At 38.6% G+C, this 21,179-nt stretch overlaps 2 protein-coding genes across 2 annotated transcripts in view; both read right to left on the bottom strand.

Moving 5' to 3' along the window:
- Positions 1-238: 238 nt before the first annotated feature.
- LOC108292734 (potassium voltage-gated channel subfamily D member 2) lies at positions 239-2,864 on the bottom strand. Its single transcript, XM_017513809.2, has one exon. It carries the CDS (start codon positions 1,389-1,391, stop codon positions 273-275), a length of 1,119 nt encoding a protein of 372 aa, XP_017369298.1. The 5' UTR covers positions 1,392-2,864; the 3' UTR covers positions 239-272.
- Positions 2,119-21,179, bottom strand: part of LOC119468839 — a 121,839-nt gene continuing 102,778 nt past the window's right edge. Inside the window, exon 2 of the mRNA XM_037733224.1 lies at positions 2,119-3,140. Within this exon, the coding sequence (XP_037589152.1) occupies positions 2,142-3,140 (999 nt within the window). The 3' untranslated portion in view covers positions 2,119-2,141. The remainder of the gene's footprint in view (positions 3,141-21,179) is intronic.

Below are 21,179 nucleotides of genomic sequence, written 5' to 3'. Positions count from 1 at the left end.
TCATATATTCAGGAATTCTAAAATTTCTTTGTATCTTTATCCCTTTCAGGCATCAATGCTCAACATTTGCCAGCAATTGCTTAACACTTCAACCTGTGTTTTACACTCATTTCACAGATCAAAAGAGTTTTGCCAAACCATTTAGATAATGCTTCTCCAAACTCACTTAGAAAAGAAAAATAAATGATTTCTTCTGAATTATCATATAACCTTAATGGGTCCACAATCACCCCACCCACACCCAACCTCCATCCCATTTTCCACGATGGCACCTACCCTAGTGTTGTCATAGTGACGATGGTATACCAGAAGGCTGCAGGGATGCTGGTGAACTTGCTAGCCGAAGACCCCTTCTCTGCGTAGAACATAACTGTAGCGAAGATGATGATAGCCATGGTGAGCGAAAAAAGCAAGAAGCCCAATTCTGAGGCACAGCTCTTCAGTGTGTACCCCAGGATGCGCAGGCCTTGAGAGTGGCGGGAAAACTTAAAGATCCTGAAGACCCGGAAGACACGGAGTGTGACAAAGGCTCCGCTGACGTCTTCATTGTCTGTCATCACCAGCCCAATGTAGTAAGGCAGGATGGCCACCACGTCGATGATACTCATGACACTACGCACAAAACGGTAACGACTGGGCGCTGCAGCCAGGCGAAGCAAGTACTCAACGGTGAAGATCATGACGCAGGCCGTGTCCAGGCAGAAGAAGGCCACGGCGTACCGCTCCCCACAGGGCAGTTCTTTAATGTGACCTGGGCTTGACCCGCATGGCACTGTTTCTACCACATTCGCGATGACAGACACGGCAATGAAAAACCCCGTGACATAGTAGAACACCAGGGCCATCGTGCTGGTGTGAGGGTTCTCGAAGGCCCGCCAGACCCTCTGCCTTGCAGTCATGGTGGGCAACGCGCTCTCTCCCGTGGTGTCGGTATCCGCGTCGTCCTGCAGGCGCTCGGCGTTCTCTCGCCTGCGATCCTTGTACTCCTCATAACAGCAGTCGCCGATGATTTCCGGGATGAGACCAAAGAAGGCCAATTCTTCATCGTAAGCAGAGATGCACTCGTGGCGAGGGTAGTGGAGCTTCCCAGTGCGGTAGAAATTCAGGATGTGGCGGAAGATGTCTGGGTCACGGTCAAAGAAATACTGCTGAGTCTCTGGGTGGTAGAAAAAGTCCCTCTCAGAACTGCCCAGTAGAGTGTCTGGGTAACGTTCCAGGGTGTCCTGCCACGTCTGGAAGCGGGTGCCACTCACATTCAGCACAATGAGAGCATCTTGGGTCCTTTTCCTCTCCTGCCTCGGGGGAGCCGGCATGGGTCCCGAGGCCACAGGCATCCACCCGATGGCCGCCGCCCTTGCAAAAGGCAGCCACGCTGCCACCCCCGCCGCCATGGTTCTTTGAAGAGGAAGCACGAAGGATACCGAGGCGTCTACAATGGGTCAATCGAGGCAGCCACAGTCACCCACGTCCTCCAGTCAAGCAAAGTACTAGTGAGAAACGTGGTCCAGAGGGGTCACTCTTATTCCAAGGTAGGGCTCCTGGTGAAGTCACAGTTCTCAGAAGGGCAAGTTTCCCTCCAAGACAGGTATTTGGAATAATGACAACAAAATACAACGTCCTAACAATCACCCCCAACAAAGCCTAGGCAAACCTCTTCCAGCAGGTGGGCCAGGTCACCCTCTGGCACAAATAAGCACACAGGTGCAGCCGTTTATGCAAACAGGTGTCTTCGATTTCTCCCCTCGCACAGTCTGGATAATATGGGGTCAGTATGTGGAGTGTAGGATAGAGAAGACGAACGAGAGTCACCCAATACAATTCTTTCCACAAATTAGGGAACCCTTCCACCTACGCTTCTCACTCTTTCAAACCTTCCTTTCCAAGTAGCCCTTCCCGCCAAAGGAGTCTCAAAAAGGCGACCTGTTGTAGCTCAGGGGATGCGGTCACAGCCGCTGCCCCACGTCTCTCTTTGGGGGTCCAGCTGCCGCCTCTACTCCTCGGGCTGTATTTGCAGAGATTGAGGTGATGTGCCAGTGGGCACGGTGGGGGGCGTTAATACGGATCCTCCTCCCCCACGACTACAAACACCCTCTGTGTCTGCCAAAAGCCTTCGCCCAATCGCCCCTTCACTCTTTTCAAGTTCAGCTCAGGTGCAGTGTGACAGTTACAGAGCCCAGGAGCTGCCAGCCGCCGCCGCCGTGGCGGCAGCAGCATCTGCCTCCGCGCCGAACGCGCCGCGCCCGCGGTACATACCTGGCCAAGTGCGCGCCGGGGCTGAGTTGCAAAGAGACTTTCTCCTCGCCGTGCACCCGGAAAGGGAAGAGGAGAGAAAGCAGCTCGCGAGCAGCTGAATCCGATGCGCCGAGGGAGCATAAATAAAGCTCAAGCGAGCTCTTCTTCCCCTTCCCCCATCCCTCCGTGCTTCCCTCCTCCTTTTCACCTTCCAAAAGCCAGGCGCAGGCGAGCAGAGCAGCAGCAACAAGTTCAAAAGGTGCGGGGGAGGCGAGAACGGAGGGGACCCGCTCCTGCCAACTTACTGCGGGGCCACTGTCGCGGGGGCCTGGCCGGCGCGGTGCGGGGCTGCGGGGCGGCGGGGCTGCGGGGCTGCTGGGCGGGCGGCGGCGGCGGTGCGGCGGGGCCGTGGCCGGGGCCGGGGCCGGGGCCGGCACGGGCTCTCGTCCGAGCGCGGAGGCAGAAGGCGCTCGGCAGCGCGGGGGCGCGGGAGGGCTGCTCGCTGCTTCCCCGCCAGTGGGTGGTCCCGCATCTCCCCGGGCTCCCCGCGCTGCTCTGCTAGTGCGATCAATAAATAAGGAGAAAATAAATAAATAACCGCGCGCACGCCCCGCCACGCAGGTTAGGAAAGGCGTCTCCTGCCTTTCCCTCGGCTTGACCTTTCTCCGCCCCCGCCCCCTCGGGCTCCTCTCGCTCCACCCCAGCCACCCACCAGCCCCGGCGCAAAATGTCACCGAGGGAGAGCATCCAGGTGGATCTGCCGGGGAGGAGAGCGAGCCTCGGATGAACAAAGGGAAGCTTCTCGCGCTGGGCTGCGGTGGTTTGGTGGAGGAGAGGAGGAAGGGGACCCGCTTCTGCCTCCCGAGTCCCGGTTCAAGGCGAGCGTGGGAAAATGGGGGGAAAGAGAGCTAGAGAAGCTGGGAAGGAGGGTGAGCGGAGCGGAATGCGCAGGAATTGGTTGTCTTCTGGGGGCGACTGGAAGGCAAGACCTGCAAAGCCCCGAGGCGGAATTTTTAAGTGCATTTCCTCTTTCTCTTTTTTATTTATTTTCCATACCAGTTTGTTAACGTTGCAGGGATTAATATGCCATCTATCCAACTTGCCAAGAAGTCAGAGAGTCTCCTCGGTCGAGGTCTTGCCACAACTCCTTTTCCCGTCCTTTATGAATGACAGAGGGATGTGGAGCCGTTTTCTAAATGTCATCGTCAAGGGGCGTGCGTCTCTGAGAGTGTGTGTCCCCTTCAGCCTCCCTGCGCATCGCTGTGCATATTTAAAATGGTTAAAGTAGTTAAAGGTCTTCCTATGAGGGGTTACTGATGTGGAAAGACACAGGAAAATTGTCGCGACCAACCGTTTTGTTTTTCGCGTACCCCGCCCCCGAGTCATTAGGAATCATCCTTAAAACCAAACATAACACATACAGCCACTAGATGGCGCGGATGGCGAGAAGTTGTGCCTAAGGTTTGGATGCTTTAGGAAGGTGAAGGTTCAAAATTAACTGGCCCAACAGAGAATCAGATCATATAGACCTTCTCAAACCCTTTCGCTCCCACCCACCTTTTTAGTGTTTATATGAGATATACTACTTAGGCTTGAGTCTGCATTTGGATAGTTGTGGGATGAGGTATGTAGTTTCCTTTTGAAATCCCTTTGAAAATTAAATCTAGATAACTGAATCATCATCATCATCATAGTAATTAAGATCTTTGGCAATACTGAGGCTTCATCTATATTGATTGAGAATAGAAGCCTGATTTCTACCCAAAAATTGCTTTTCATGGCTTGGTTTGACTGCCTTGGTTTGTAAAATAAGTGGACTATGTTATACTTTACAGAAATTGACTTTTAAGCCCTAGAGATTATAGGCGTCATGTGTCAACCTTAAAACCTTGAAATGGGATACATCAAAGAAAATATATAAACTAAAAGTGAGTATAGAAAATAACCAAAGGATAAAGAATATCCTTATCATGTACAGGATTTTCTGTAGAGATAAAAAGGTATTTTTTGTTTATTTGTTTACAGAACAGAGATTTAAGGAATTCTGTGTTAGTAGTAATGAAGTCAGAGCTAACACACCATGTAAGTTTGAGAACATGGAACTGAAGACACCTGCTGTTTATCTATTTGTATTTGTTTACGAGAATGATGTTTGTTAACCAATCTATATAGCCTGCATATGTGAAAACAAACACACAAATATGTTACCTGGAAATGGAAATGAGGGGCTTACCTACCAGAAGTATAAGAAAATCAACCCCTCCTTAGTCCAGACAGTAAGGTGGCACTATGACAGGTGCTGGGCATGGAATCCAGAGGATGGAGAGTCATGAATATTAATCAGTGACAATAATGTCATGCCTTCCTGTAAAGACGGGGCAAGGAACCTAAACAGAGTCTTTAAAACTGTGTAGGAAACTGAATACTTACAAATGTAAAAGTAGGAGTTTAACTTTACAAAAGCCCCAAAGAAGCAAGAATATAATATGTGCAGTTTTTAAGAAGGTATTGGGATCTGCCCTCCCCCATCTTCAACAAGCTTCTTGATATAGTGGAAAGAATGTGGGCTGAGAACTTAAACACATCTAAATTCAAATTCTTGCTTAAGAAATTACTTACTGGCTTTGTTTCATTTGGCAAATTACTTAACTTCTATGATTAGAAATTGTAGATAATGAAATTTAACTTTTCAGGCCTGTTGTCAGGATTAAACAGGATCGTACTTCTGAACACCAGTGAAATACTTAGCACATGGAGTGTACTCAATATTGGTTCTTTTTATTGTAATGCATAATGCTATGCAATTCATTTTATCCAGTCTATATTTGGAATTCCATAGATACTTTTGCATAGTTATGTGTTGCTTAATGACAGGGATACATTCTGAGAAATGTATCTTGAGATTTCATCACTGTGTGAATATCATAGAATGTACTTACCCAAACTTAGGTAGCATAGTCTACTACACACTCATGCTATGTGATAGCTTGTTACTCCTAGACTACAAACCTGTACGTCATGTTACTGTACTGAATACTGTAAGCAATTTGTAACACAATGGCAAGTATTTTAATCTCTAAACATATCTATACATAGAAAAAGTACAGTAAAAATATGGTATAAAAGATTTTTAAGTATGATACACCTTTATATGGCACTTACTAGGAATGGAGGTTACAGAACTGGAAGTTTGGGTGAGTCAGTGACTAAGTGGTGAATGAATGTGCAGGCATAGGACTTTACTGTACACTTCTGTAGCCTTTTAAATAGTGTATACTTAGGCTATGCTAAATTTATTTTTTAAATTGTATTCTTTCATCAATAATAAATTAACTTTAGCTTTTTTTAACTTTTTTACTTTAAAAACTTCAATTTTTAACTTGTTGACTCTTTTGTAATAACACCTGAAAACACAACACACTGTACAGCTGTACAAAAATATTTTACTTATGTCCTTATTTGTAAGTTTTTGTGTATTTTTGCACTTTTTTTTTTACTTTTTAAATAGTTTGTTAAAAACTAGGACACAATTACATTAGCACAGACCTACACATGGAGTAGGATCATCAGTATGAATGTTTTCTATATCCACATCTTTTCCTACGGGATGTTCTTCATCCTGTTTCAGGGACAGTCACATGCATGGAGCTGTCATTTCCTTTCATACTGATGACTTCTGGAATACCTCTTGAAAGACCCTGCTTCAGGCTGTTTTACAGTTAACTTTCTTTTGTAAGTAGAAGGAGTACACTCAAAAATAATAATTAAAAGTATAGTATAGTAAATATGTAAACCAGTAACATAGTTGTTTATTATCTTGATAAAGTATTATGTACTGTACATAATTGTATGTGCTATACTTTTGCAGGACTGGCAGCACACCAGCATCCTCACAAACACCTGAGTAATGCATTAGGCAAGGCCATTACAATGGCTATGCATCACGAGGCGGTAGGAATTTTTCAACTGCCTTATAATCTTTTTGTTTCTTTCCAACTTTTATTATAGGCTCAAGGGGTACATGTGCAGGTTTGCTACATGGATAAATTGTGTTTTTTAGGGGTTTGGTTTACAGATAATTTTGTCGTGCAGGTAATCAGCATAATACTCAATAGGTAGTTTTCCAATCCTCCCCTCCTCTTAACCTCCACCCTCAAGTAAGCCCCGGTGTTCACTGTTTCCTTCTTCGTGTTCATATATGCTCAGTGTTTAGCTCCCACTTATCAGAGAGAGAATATGTAATATTTGTTTTTCTGTTTCTATGTTAATTCACTTAGGATGATAGTCTCGAGCTCCATCCATGTGGCTGCAAAGGAAGTAATTTGTTGTTTTTTAATGGCTAAACAATATTCCATAGTGCATATGTGCTATATTTTCCTTTTCCTGTCTGCTGTTGATGGGCATATAGGTTGATTTCATGTCTTTGATATTATGAATAGTCCTGTGATGAACATGCATGTGCATGTGTCTTTATGGTAGAACAATTTCTATTCCTTTGGGTATGTATCCAGTAATGAGATTGCAGGGTTGAATGGTAGGTCTATTTCAAGTTCTTTGAGAAATCTCCAGACATTTTTCTATAGTGACCAGGTCAATCAGACAAGGGAAAGAAATAAAAGGGATCTAAATAGGAATAGAGGAAATTAAACTACCTCTCTAGAATACCCCGAAGTCTCTGCCCAAATATTTCTGTCTCTGGTGAACAACTTCAGCAAAGTTTCAGGATACAAAATCAATGTACAAAAATCACTAGCATTCCTATACACCAATAACAGCCAAGCTGAGAGCGAAATCAAGAAGGCAATTCCATTCACAATAGTCAATTATAATCTTACGGAACCACTGTCCTATTTAGTCCTCATTGACTAAAATGTTACTTGTATGTCTGTATTTTCTCTTTCCTCTGAACTCAAAAATCCCCTTGTTCTGATATTCAGATGATACTGATATTCTAATATTCATTTATGTTTTGAAATGCTACATAAAAGTAGGCATGCAAACTCTAGAAGAGCACTATATGTGTCTCCCTTGCTTACGGATTCTAATTCTTTACTCTTCACATTTTATATACTCTGCTTGGTTGATTACAAAGAAAACATACTCAGCAAGATCAAAATTGAATGCTTCATCCCTCTCTTCCAATCATCTACTTCCATTGTTTTCTCTCTTGATCAATGAAGTCCCAGAAAGAAACCTGGTAGTCATCCTGTTCTTTACTACTTCCCCTCAGCAAACACACAGATTCATCCAATGACCCAGAAGATCTTATATTCCACTCTTATTACCATCTATCCTTACACTGCACCTATAGTGAGTTAAAATAAACAAAAAAACTATTTTGAGATAATTATAAATTCACATGCAGTGTTGAGAAATAATAGAGATTCCTTATGTATATCACCTAGTTTTCCCCAAAGGTAACATCTTGTATATTAAAATATAGAATCACGTAAAGGAAATTGACATTGATGCTTCCTTAGTCCATTCAAACTACAATAAAAAATACCATAAACTCGGTGGCTTATAAACAACAGAAATTTATTTTTGATAGCTCTGAAGGGTAGAGATTCCAAGATAAAGGAGCTGGTAAATTCAGAGTTTGCCAAGGGCCTGCTTTCTGGTTCAGCCCCTGTGGGAGGGTAGAAGCCTGCTTTTTATAAGCACCAGTAACAAACTCAGATGGGTTTAACATGGAACAACCCCTCTTTCCAATTTTCATAATTTTTCTTCTTCCCTGACTTTACGGAGCCTTTACTCCCCAGCCGCGTATTCCTTCATTCTTCCTTTAAAATACCTGGTGACCTCTGCACAAATTGATCTCCGCTTTAACTAGTGTCCTTCCAGCTTTGACAGGTTTTCCTTGACAGTAGTGATATTTCATTGTGGTTTTAATTTGCATTTCTCTAATGGCTAATTTTTTTGAACATGTTTTTATGTTCATATTTGCCATATGCATGTAGTCTTCAGTAAAATGTGTTACTCTTTTGCCCATTTTATTTTGATTGTTTTGTGTGATACTGTTGACTTTTGAGAGCTCTTTATATATTCTAAATAATTATCTTGTTTCAGATATGTTGTTTGCAAATATTTTCTCCTAGTCGCTAACCTGTCTTTTTATTCTTTTAACAGGGACTTTTGCAAAAAGACATTTTTTTATCCTGTTTTGCTTCAATTTAGAAATTTTTCCTTTTATGAATCATGTTATTGGTTTGAAGTCTGAGAACTCTTCTTAGTCCCAAGACTCAAATATTTTCCCTGCTTTTTTCTAAATATTTTATAGTTTTACATTTTAAAATTAAGTTTATGATCTATTTTGAGTGAATTTTTTTATAAACAAAAAACTTTTCTGCAGTTTTAGTAGATATTATACCTATAAATCAATTTAGAAATTGACCTTATCTTTCTGTTGAGACTTTCAATCTCTGTGAATATGGTGTGTATCTTTATTTTTTTTAATTTATCAGCATTTTGTAACTTTCAGGATGCTGTATATGATATTGGACTTATGCCTAAATGTTTTATTACCTTTGGAGCAATTATAAATAGTACTGTCATTTTAAATTTTTGATTTCCACATGTTCATAGTTAGCATATAGAAATGCAGTTTGTTTTTATGTATTGATCTTGTATCCTGCAATTTTGTTGTACTTCCTTATTAGTTCATAGGTTTTCTATGTACACAATCATGTCACCTGCAAATAGGATCAGTTTTATTTCTTTCTTTGCAATGGGTATACCATTTATTTAGAATGTTATGTTTTAATTAACTTATAATCATATTGTGACTCCATTCAATAGCCCTCCTTTTTTTTTCTTAAATTAATCCTCAAAAGAGAATATAGACTGTTCAGGATCTCTAATTCCTCTACTCTATGAACCTCATCTTATGATATTTTAACAGTATCCTACTTCACAGTCTGACTCAGCTGTTTTAAGTTTGCAGAATTTAATGTGTTTTACCTTGATCCTGAGTCTTGGTACATGCATCCTTTCCCCCACGGTTATCAGATACTCAAATCAAAATTCACATTCTCCAAGAACCATTGCCTAACCTCTTCAAAATGATGTCCAACTTATCTGCATCGCCAGAGTCTGTAACAGCTTAAATGAGATCTGTTTGTGTTATTCTGTTTCTTAGCCACTACACTTTAACTTCCTTGAGAAAATGCATTGATCTTTTATCTCTAGATCCAAAATATCTGTTATCATGCTTGGCTCATAGTAGAAATTTAGTAAAGGTTTGTTGAATGAGTCGATAAATACTCTAATTAGATAGTTAATATATACCTTTTTTTTTCCATTAGAGATTATTAATTTAACTCTCTAAAATATTCATGAAGAATCAACCTGATTTACTACCAAGATGTTCAATGGATAAAAAAAATTTACCTTAGCAAATTAGCCACACTTGTATGGCTCTGTAAAAAGTACTTTCTCAATGTATTTTCTATAGTTAATTCTCAAAAATGCTTTTTGAGATGTGTATTATTCCAATGTTTATGTTTCCCAAAGGGAAACAAAGCTCAAGGAGGTTAAATGATTTTCCACAACTAGTGGCTGAAGCTGACTCACTGCCAGGACTTCCAACCCCAAAGTATATATTATTTTAGCTCCGTAAACACACCAAGGTCTGCAATAGTAAACTGTGGTTGTCAATTTATTTTTCTCGATACTGGTGATAACAAGTAGGTGCATACTCTCTTACTTGTCCCCCTGGTATCTCTCTAAGGTCTTTGACATGGCAGGAAATAAGCCTTTGGTCATAGGGAACAGGAGCACTACATCTATTCATCCCATATTTTAACCAGTTGTACTAGCTTCCCAGAAGGATGGATTTAAATATCTAGATTATCTATTTTAAATAAGATAAATTTAGTACATCTGACTACATCCTTAGAATCTTTCCAGATAACTCTTTTTTTGAGTCTCTATTAGATTATTTTAACATAGTATCATCTTAATTTTAAAAAATATTAGTTCTGAATTAAGAAAGAAATTCAATCCACATGTAAAATGAGCAAAACCTTTAGCCAGTAATTGAGTTATGTGCATTAAATTTTGACAAGTCTAGCAGCTTCAAATTTTTATGTATTAATGTTTTCATAAAACACTATATTTGTTTATATTGTGAACTACCCAGCAAAAAGTTAACATTTTATCCCAAAATATTTGATCATGAATTATAAACATTTCATAAAAACTCTGACTCTGTGTAGAAAAAATATGTAGTATGTTTTTAATTTACTTTCAGGGCTCCATATTGAGTTTGGCAGAAGGGCTTTATCCTATGGTAATTTTTTTGTACTCTTTATTCATCGGAAAATATACACAGCTTTCTTTTTTGTTTTTAACCATTGTTCCCTAGGGAAACAATACCTGATATACTAGCAAGTTAAGGTGTATATGTGAAAGTCACAGCATAGCTAAGGCTAAATACTTAAAACATATCTGAGTTTTCAAAAACTTCACAGTATCCCTAGGATATAGTCTTCAAGGAAAGGGCAGTGACCCTGTGTCTTTCTTTAGACTATTATTAAAAAGACAAGTTGGTAACCTGAGCTCAACTTATTTTTTCCCATTTATTAATACCGTCAAAATCTTTTGCAAAGTCCTCTACAAAAGATCTTCCCCTTTTCAAGTTTTAGACCTTGAACAGTTCCTATTAATAATAACCCATTTACAGGGACTTTATTCTTCATATACAGAGAGTCTTTAATATATTTTATATGATGAAATGGACTAAATTCTCAAAGTTCCCAAAATGCTATTCTGAGAATCTCTCACAATCTATGTGATTGGAACTCTGTTAAAACTAGCAAATTTTGTGAATAGATATACAAAATCTAACCATCATGTTACAGTCTCAATTCTGCCTTATGAGATGCCTGTTGTTATTAAAGAAGTTAGTGATTATTTCAATATAAAGAATATTTGTGTTGAGAAGGCGGATCTCATGTTAAGTGTTCTAACCACACAAAACAGAGGGCACAATGAAACTTTGGAAGGTGTTGTATATGTCTGTTACCTTGATTGTGGTAATGGGTCAAACTCATCAAGTTGTACATATCACATATGTGTGGGTTTTGTACATATGTGTGGGTTTTGTACATTCAACTATACCTTAATAAATCTGGTAAAAAGAATAATTTTGTTATTAAAATATTCTTGGTCTCATGAATGTTGATGCATTTGTTGTGCCTATGACCTAGGAATGCAGGGGGCAAATTAGAAGGTAAAAATCAGTTTCTAGCTGATTATTATTGATCACTCACAGTGTTCAAGGCACCTCATTGAATATTAGAATGACCCAAGTTTTCAAGGTCAACCTGCCCTGATGGAGCTTGACATCTGGAGGAAAACAAATGAGAGAGAGAGAGAGAGAGAGAGAGAGAGAGAGAGAGAGAGAGTGCGCGCGAGCGAGCGCATGGAAATCTCTTTTAATCCAAAAGTAATATTCCTTATGAGTTTCATTTCATAATCTGTTTCCTAAATGTTTTATTCGCTAAGAAACTGTTTATTTGTCAGAAATGGGAAAAGAGGAACAATAAGTAGGGACATATAAATTTGCTTCTTTGACTCATTATCATATTTATAACTTTGGCATTAATTGCTATGGAAAAATTCCAGTGCCATAAACTGAGAATTGTGACTACAAATGAGAAAGAAGCAGCAAGGGTTCTGAAGAAACAAAAGTCTTATTTTTCTAAAACTGGAGAAGAGCAAATTCTTGCATATTGTACTAACAATGGCAAAGGATAAATTATTTCCAAATAGTTTATGGTCATTGAAAACCTGAAAGAAGTCTTACAAGGTTTTCATCATTTAAGAAGCCACATTCTGTAAGAAAACTGACGATTAATTTGCCTATTATTTTCTTTAAAATCACTTGATATGCTTTAGCAAGTCACTTTGATACACAAAGCATATTTACTTCATTATTTTTATATACAATTATGTGGTCAACTTTAATCACTCAAAGTAGTAGAGTTTAAAGAAAAGCAAAACGATATAATACTTAAAATCATTTAGTTAAAAGAAGATCCCTTAGTTACCCCACTTTTAGAAAGCGATAATATGTAATTTTTTGTTTATGACTTAGCCTGCATTTGGATTTTAATTTAAACAAATAAAATTATTTAATAGAGGGTTATTAAGCAGGTTTTACATTGCAACTGTTCCAGTCCCTCAGGTAAATACTCATTGAGAGAGCTTATTACAATTTCTTCTACTCATTTATGTTTAAATTCTTTTTCTTTTTCTCTTGTGTGAAATCTTTGTGGGGGCAGAACTCCCATTGACTTTAAACAGAATTCCATGCACAAGGATCTGGGGAGAGCAACAAACCTGAAATGCTTATTAAGTCATTGCCTTTGATGTTCTTGGTTTATATGTGTCTTGTTTTCAATAGCATTTTTTTTGAAATGTAAGTTTTTCTCTGAATATTGACATTTGGAAAATGTACCTTTTTTTTATCCTAGCAAAGGATTGCGTAATCAAAAGGTGATAGAAAAAAATGACAAATATTTTAAACATATTTTAAAAATATTTTACTGTAAATATGTTTAAAACATGTAAAATATGAGAGAAGACATTTGGACACTGCATGATGTGAGGTGAAAATACTGTAGAAAAAGGAAGCATTGCTTGCATGGTAAAATAAATTGCAAAGCTAGAGGTAAGATAGTTAAAAGATATATTCCAATACTGATCCTACTTCCTCTTTGACTGTTTATTTCTCTAACCAATTTAACAAGAAAATTGAAAAAAAAACTTCATTTTGTTACACGTATGTCCAGGAAAAATGTAAATGAGAAGAAACCGAGAGAAAAAAAGAGACTTTTCCAACTGAAGGATGCAATAAAAAAGTAAATGAAATGTGCATAAGATGAATTGTGAAAAAAAAATTTTCGTATGCATGATATCTGAATGTTGGTTATAGAACTGAGATAAAAAAGATAGGGGACAGACATTGAGCCCAGTTACCGGAGAATAATTATAAGAAACAGGAAAGTAGCAGGAAAATGTATGTAAGGAAAAAGATGGTTATCTTCCCTACTGGTGTGTTAAGATAGCTGTTGTAGTACGCTCTAAATACAGGAGGTAGAAATGTTTAATTAAATACTTGAGTCTACAGTCCTAGATCTTCTAAAAATTGCTTTTTGATATTAAACCTTTGGAAATTAGTATTTCGTTCTACATCCTCAGCTTCACTTTCAGTTCTCTTACATTCAGTAAGTTTATCTTGGCAGAGTAGGGGTGGGGGAGTGCTTTAAACATATGTTTAATATCAACAGCAATAATACATTTATAATTGCTCTCTCCCTAACTGAGAAATACATTCTCATCAAAATAACCAGTGGAATATTTCATGAAAGGCTGTAACAATATTTTTTAAATGTTGTAGTTATATATTATCGGTTATATTAGGACGACAGAGAATAGAAACAAGTATGCTCTATATAGCCTTTTAAATTATACATATATAAGTTAAATATATACATGTAAATATATATCTACATCTATGTATAAATTATCTCTCTAAATACACACCCACTCCTGTGACTCTTCATTTAGCCTCCAATACTGTGCCTGCCACCGCTACCACTGTTTCATTGCTGTGTAGACACCCTCCTCTCCCTTCCCCAAGATGCACAATTCTGGCTTGTTTCTTCCTCTGTTTTGATGCCCTCCCACTCTACTAGACTTTGGCACAACATGCTGGGGTACCTCCCAATAGGGATGCGTTCTTCAACCTCATCCTACTTGAATTCCAGGGTCCTGGCTGGTCTGCTCCTACTATGGAATTTCTACTTACCAGACTCAGCTCAAACACCCTGATTGTGGCCACAACAACTCAACCTATCTTTTCTACTTGACACCTTGACACATACTTGCATATGGTACTAACAATGGCAAAGAAAATAAATTACTTACTTAATGATATTCAGAGTGAATTATTCAGGAAGAGAATAGGATGGAAAAGGGGATAAGATATAAAGACTAAATTAAGTAGACATAGGACTTTATGATCCTTTCAAAAGCCTTTTCTCAAGTGATTTCCAAGTTCTATGTAAAAGATATTCAGAAGTTATATGGGAGAGAGGGCTAAATACATTGGCAATTTTTTGTACTCCAAAGCAGAAAATACTATGAGATATTTAAGTTTGGGAGCACTGAACACCAACAGCTAACTTTCCAGGAATCAGAAACAGATTCTTTAGAGGATTACTTGCTGTGCAAAAACAAAAAACAAAAACAAAAAAACAAAGACTAATACAGCAGGCTGAGCTTGCTATCTTTAGAAAGATGACTTGAGGCTGGGCTTGGTGGCTCAGAATTGTAATCTCAGCACTTTGAGAGGCCAAAGTGGGCGGATCACTTGAGGCCAGGAGTTCAAGACCAGAATGGGCAACATGGCAAAACCCCCGTCACTACTAACAATACAAAAATTAGCTGGGTGTGGTGGTGCATGCCTGTAATCCCAGCTACTTGGGAGGCTGAGGTATGAGAATCCCTTGAACCTGAAGGCAGAGATTGCAGTGAGCTGAGATCCTGCCACTGCATTCCAGCCAGGTCAACAAAGAGAGACTGTACACCCCCACAATAAAATAAAATAAAACAAAATGTAAAGTAAAAGAAAAGAAAATAAATTAGAAAGACTGTTTAAAAGGTTGGCCTTTGGTTGACATCGAGAAGCTTGGTTCACAGTCAATAGTTAACTGTGTTTCATCTGTGCAAACAATATGGTTTATACTGAATATCTGTTTTTCTTCTTGGAGTCAGGAATGTTAGTACATTGTAGGCAGAGGTTACTTGCATGACCAGCCCCCAGCTAAGTCTCTAATGGACTTTCCTTGGAAGAAACGTAGTACAGATGTTGTTGCATTTTGTTACTGGAAGAGGATACTGTGTGTGACACCTCATGGGAAGAAGAAAGCATAAGAAAATCACATGGATTCCTCCCAACACTGCACCTTTTCCCAGTATGATACAGCTATGTATCCTTACTACATTGCTGTAATAAATCTTTACGGCGAATACACCCAAATGCTGAATCCTGCAAGTCTTTCTAGGGAATCCATGAATGTGGGGGTGGTTTGGGGACAGCCAACACACTCCTTAGCTGAGTTTTTAAAACTAAGTCCAGTTTTATCAAGTGAAGATGAAATTCAGAACAGAAAGCTGCCCAGAAATGAAGAAAGATAGTATAGGCCAAAACATGGAAGTAAGAATAAACTCAACGTTGAGGAGCATGGTGGGATCCACACATAATTTGTTATTTCTGAAGCAATAACAAATTAAAGGAAGGCAGTGTCATAAAATATAAGCAGAAGGCAATGTTCATTATCATTAGTCGTACATTTGAGCAAAATTATTGGTGCAGTTATTACAAGTAATTCATACACTGGAAATTCATTAACCATGGAGTTATCTGGTATTCTACATTTATAGATGCTGAATCATATCAAAGTTCTTCCCAACTTAATAGTTGCAATAGACTATGGCACCTTTTTATCCTTTTTATACATTTTGATAATATTAAAAGAGGTATATTCATATGTGGTGGGATTTTTTTTTTAATGTCAAGAGTTTTCAACAGGAGATAGTTTCAAAGTGGTATATGACTAACCACAATTTAACATCAACCATAGAGTGTTTCTAATGGTTAAGCCATAAATGTTATAATTTGACAAATTTTAAGGCATTTATATCTTATTATTTGAATACAACAGAAAATAATAGAATGTTATATCATTTCATAAATATTTCTTTTTGTCTAAGATATCGTTTCCCTAAATGGGATGATGTTTTATATGTTTCAATAATTTTTTAAAAAATATTTAATCCACATTTATTTTTTCATTATACTTTTTAAGTTCAGGGATACATGTGCAGATTGTGCAGGATTGTTACATAGGTATATACATGCCATGGTGGTTTGTTGCATCCATTCCACCATCATCTCCATCAGGTATTTCTCCTAATGTTATCCCTGCCCCATACCCCCACCCCCTGTTATCCCTATCATATCCCCCTCAACCCCTAACAGGCCCCAGTGTGTGATATTCCCCTCCTAGTGCCCATAAGCCATATTATTTTATAAGAATTTATTGAGCATAGTGATTATAAATGACATTAATAGTTTTGTTAATTTTTAAGACATATATGAACTTATTTGTGGGAAGTTTTCAAGATATTTCACAGATAAATTTATAATATAGAAATATGAGATGGCTAGTAATATTGTATTCAGTGACTTTTCACTCAATAATTTTTCTCATGCTGATTTTTATTTCCTCTGACTATTGAGTTAATGTATCTTCTTGTCAGTCATACTTTGAATGAGCTCTGCATCACAATGCAGAGTAAATAATAAACATCTTTTAAAGTGATGGAATTTTCCCCAAATGCCTTATGTGTTGCTTGGAAAAGATGTGCTTCACTGCAAGTCAGGAAAATGGAAAAATACATGACTGAACCTCAATCTTTAGATTGATAGTGTCTGCAGGGACCTTCTCATTTAGGAGAAAGCATTAAGAAAGACACAACCTGCCTTGCAACCAATATTATGACTAAAGAAATCACTAGGGTAGTTGTTTTAAGGAAAGTAACATAGTACTTTTTGAATCAAAATTACAAATGTTATATCATATTTAATAAACAAGTGATAGTACATTTTGGGGATGTTAAATCAATTCCTCTATTTCAAGTACTAGTAAAATATTAAGTAAGCAAATACAGACAAACTGTTATGCACACTAACAAGGATGTTGAAGGTTAACATAAGTTAACATGTATTTGAAATTAAAAATAAATTGGATGTGAAAGTAACGTATGTAGATTTTGAGATTCTTATAGTTTTAAACACAGGTTTTTCTAATTTTATGTATATTAACATTTTTGTAAATGTAGATAACTTTCTGACAAATTTACTTTGCAAAAATTGTATTTGTGTATATTTTCAAAAGCCTTAATTATCTTTTATTAGCCTTGACTTCTTTATCTCTGTATTGGTCCTTTCTGATATTGCTGCAAAGAACTACCTGACACTGCATAATTTATTAAGAAAAGAGGTTTAATTGCCTCACAGTTCTGCAGGCTTAACAGGGAGCCTTACAGGGCAGATGGGGGCATGGCTCAGGAAACTTACAATCATGGCAGAAGGCAAAGAGGAAGCAAGTGCAACTTACCATAGCTGAACAGGTGGGAGAGAGTGAAAATGGATGTGCCACACACATTTAAGCCATCAGATCTCATGAGACCACACTCACTATCAAGAGAATAGCAAGGGGTATACTCACCCTTATGATTCAATCACCTCCTACTAGGCCCCTCTTTATATTTGACACATGAGATTTAAGCAGGGACATAAATCCAAACCATAAATTTGCCCCTGGCCCTTCCAAAATCTTATGTTCTTCTCCCGTTGGAAAGTACAAATGTCCCTTCTCAACAGTCCCCCAGTATTAACTTGTTTCAGCATTTACTCAAAAGTCTACACTCCAAAGTCTCAAATGAGACTTTGGTGCAGGTAAGTCCCTTACGCCTATGAGCCTGTAAGGTCAAAAACAAGTTATTATAATCATTTCCAAGATACAATGGGTACACAGACATTGGGTAAATACCATTTCAAATGGGAGAAATTGGACAAAATCGAGGGACTAACAGACCCTACGCAATTCTGAAACCCAGGAGGGCAGTCATTAACTTCCAAAACGACCTCCTTCGACTCCGTTTCTCACATCCAGGACATGCTGATGCAATTGAGCAGCTCTGCCTCTGTAGCTCTGCAGGGTATACACCCCATGGCTGCTTTCATGGGGTGACATCAAGGTTCTGAAACTTTTTCAGGTGCACAGTGCAAACTGTTGGTGGATCTACCATTCTGGGGCCTGGATGACAATGGTCCTCTTTTCACAGCTCCACTAGTCAGTGCCCCCGTAGGGAATCTATGTGGGCCTCCAACCCCACATTTCTCCTCCGCATTGCCCTAGTAGAAGTTCACCATGAGGGCTCCACTGCTATAGCAGACATTTACCTGGACATCCATACATTTCTATACACCCTCTAAAATCTAGGTGGAGGTTACCAAACTTCAATTCTTGCCTTCTGTGTACCTGCAGGCCCATCACCATGTAGAAGCCGCCAAGATTTGGGACTTACACCCTCTGAAGGCATGACCTGAGCTATACCTTTGTCCTTTTAGCCATGGCTGGAGCTGGGATAGCTGGGATTCAGGACATGTCTCAAGGCTACACACAGAACAGCAGGTTCCTGTGTCTGGCCCAATAATTTTTTTTTTTTTTTCTCCTAGACCTTCGGGCCTATAATGGGTGGAGCTGCTGTGAAGATCTCTGAAATTTTCTAGAGACATTTTCCCCATTGTCTTGGTCATTAATATTCAGTTCCTTTTTACTTATGCAAATTTCTGCAGCTGGCTGCTTGAATAGCTCCTCAGGAAAAAAAAAATTATTTTTCTACTGCATAGTCTGGCTGCAAATTTTCAAATTTTTATCTGCCTCCCTTTTAAATGTAAGTTCTAGTTTTAGGCTATTCCTTTGTTTAATCAAAGGGGCATAGGCTTTTAGAAGCAGCCAGGTCTCATTTTGAATGCTTTGCTGCTTATACATTTCTGCTGCTTAGAAATTTCTTCTGTCACATACCCTAAATCATCTATCTCAATTTCAAAGTTCCACAGATCCCCAGAGTAGGGGCCCAATGTTGCCAGTGTCTTTGCTAAATCATAGTAAGAATGATCTTTGCTCCTGTTCCCAATATGTTCCTCATCTCTATCTGAGAAGGCTTCAGCCTGGATTCCATTTTGCATATCACTATCAGCATTTTTGTCACAACCATTCAACAAATCTCTAGGAAGTTTCAAACTTTCCCACACCTTCCTGTCTTCTACTGAGCTCTCCAAAGTGTTTCAACCTCTGCCCTTTATGCAGTTCCAAAGTAATTTCCACGTTTTCATGTATCTTTATAGCAGTACCCCACTTCTAGTACCAATTTTCTGTATAAGTCTGTTCTCACACTGCTATAAAGAACTACCTAAGACTAGGTAATTTATGAAGAAAATAGGTTTGATTGACTCACAGTTCCACAGGACTAACAGTAAGCATGACTGGGAGCATCAGAAAACTTACAAGCATGATTGAAGGCAAAGAGGAAGCAAGCACATCTTACCATGGCACAGCAGAATTGGGAAACAGAAAAAGAGAAGAAAAGAGAGAGACAGAGCACAAAGGAGGAAGTACCACACACTTTTAAACCAGCAGATCTCAGAGGAACTCCCTATCACAAGAACAGCAAGGGGGAAATCTGCCCCCATGATCAAATCATCTCCCACCAGGCCCCTACTTCAATTTGACATGAGATGTGGACAGGGACACAAATCTAAACCATATCAATCTCTGATTATAAATTATTTTATGTACTGAGTCCATAGTTTGGGCCAAGCTCTATCCTAAGCACTCATAATACAAAAGCCAACTAAGCAGAGTAAGCTTGTCTGTCCTGGAGGTCACATTCACATAACAAGGAAATGTTGTATTAATGCAAGATGTACCTTTTGCAAATAATTTCGTTTACTTTATTCAGAATACTATTGCCTTTAACCACTTCAATACTATATGCCCCCAAACTACAAGTCATTTTGTTTTGTTCATTGTTCCACAATGCGGGTGGGAAGTCACATCATACATACATTGGTGAGGAAGTCATATGATAAATGCACCTAACAATTGGTAGCCATTGTCAGGTGGGAGCTTGGGCAGGACTTAGGGCCCACAGTCTCACCTCTTTTCCATGCAGATATCTCCATGTGGTTTGAGCTTCCTCAAAGTGTGGTGGCTTAGTTCCAAAGGCACACATCCAGAGCAAGAGCTAGATAGAAGCTATGTTGCTTAGATGACTAATCTTGGCTGCCACATAGTGTCACTATTAGTTTATTATTGCTTCAGCAGGCCCATTCAAAGTCAAAGGGAGGGGAGTTCAACAATACTGTATGACGGCAGAGTGGCAAGATTCTAGAAGATGATGTGAAACCAGAAATATTTTTGCAGCCATGTCTGAAAAGTACAAGCTATTACAAACTGTAATGTATAGGAAAATATTACCATATTTCTGAGATACAATTTTTTGTAATGTTTATAAAATAATAAATGAACAGATGCTAAGGATTTGAATTTTTCCAAAAAAACCCCAGGTTTTATAGCAAAATGTTCTTTATAGGTGAGGTGCAGTTACAGTAGCACATAAGGACTCATTACTCAAATACTTATTAATAAACTGTGGTATTAGTCTGTTTTTATACTGGTATAAAAAATTTTCCTGAGACTGGGTAATTATAAAGGAAAGAAGTTTAATTGACTTACACTTCCACATGGCCAGGGAGGCCTCAGGAAACTTACAATCATGGCAGAAGGGGAATCAGGCATCTTCTTCACAAGGCAGCAGGGGAAACTGCACCCATGATCTAATCACCTTCCACCAGGTCCTTCCTTCAACACGTGGGGATAATGGGGATTACAATTTGAGATAAGATTTGGGGACACAGAGCCAAGCCATATCAGGTACAATCAAGTATAAACCTTCATTCCTGTGTTTTATTTTAGTCATAGAAAGGATGTGCTTGCTTAAATGGAATAAAACTCTCTGTGAGTAATTATTTACTGTTAGTAGAAATGGTAACTTGAATAAACTAGCTTGAAAGGCAAACTGTAATAAAAGCTCACAAAGTTAGAATAAATGTGAAAATATATAATTAATACTTTTGAGAGAAAGAGTAAGTACTTACATTTATGGGTGAGATTTTAAACTAGGTTTATCTTTTACATATAGACATGAGTAAAGATGAATATATCCACAAAAATCAGATAGTGATCCTGTGTTATATTATACCATAAATATCATTTGTCAGTGTCTTATCACTTGAAGATAACATT

The sequence above is a fragment of the Cebus imitator genome, unplaced genomic scaffold, assembly GCF_001604975.1.
Source record: "Cebus imitator isolate Cc_AM_T3 unplaced genomic scaffold, Cebus_imitator-1.0 Scaffold502, whole genome shotgun sequence".
Lineage (NCBI taxonomy): Eukaryota > Metazoa > Chordata > Mammalia > Primates > Cebidae > Cebus > Cebus imitator.
The sequence above is the reverse complement of the archived record's forward strand: the minus strand, read 5'-3'. Positions and strand labels throughout refer to the sequence as shown.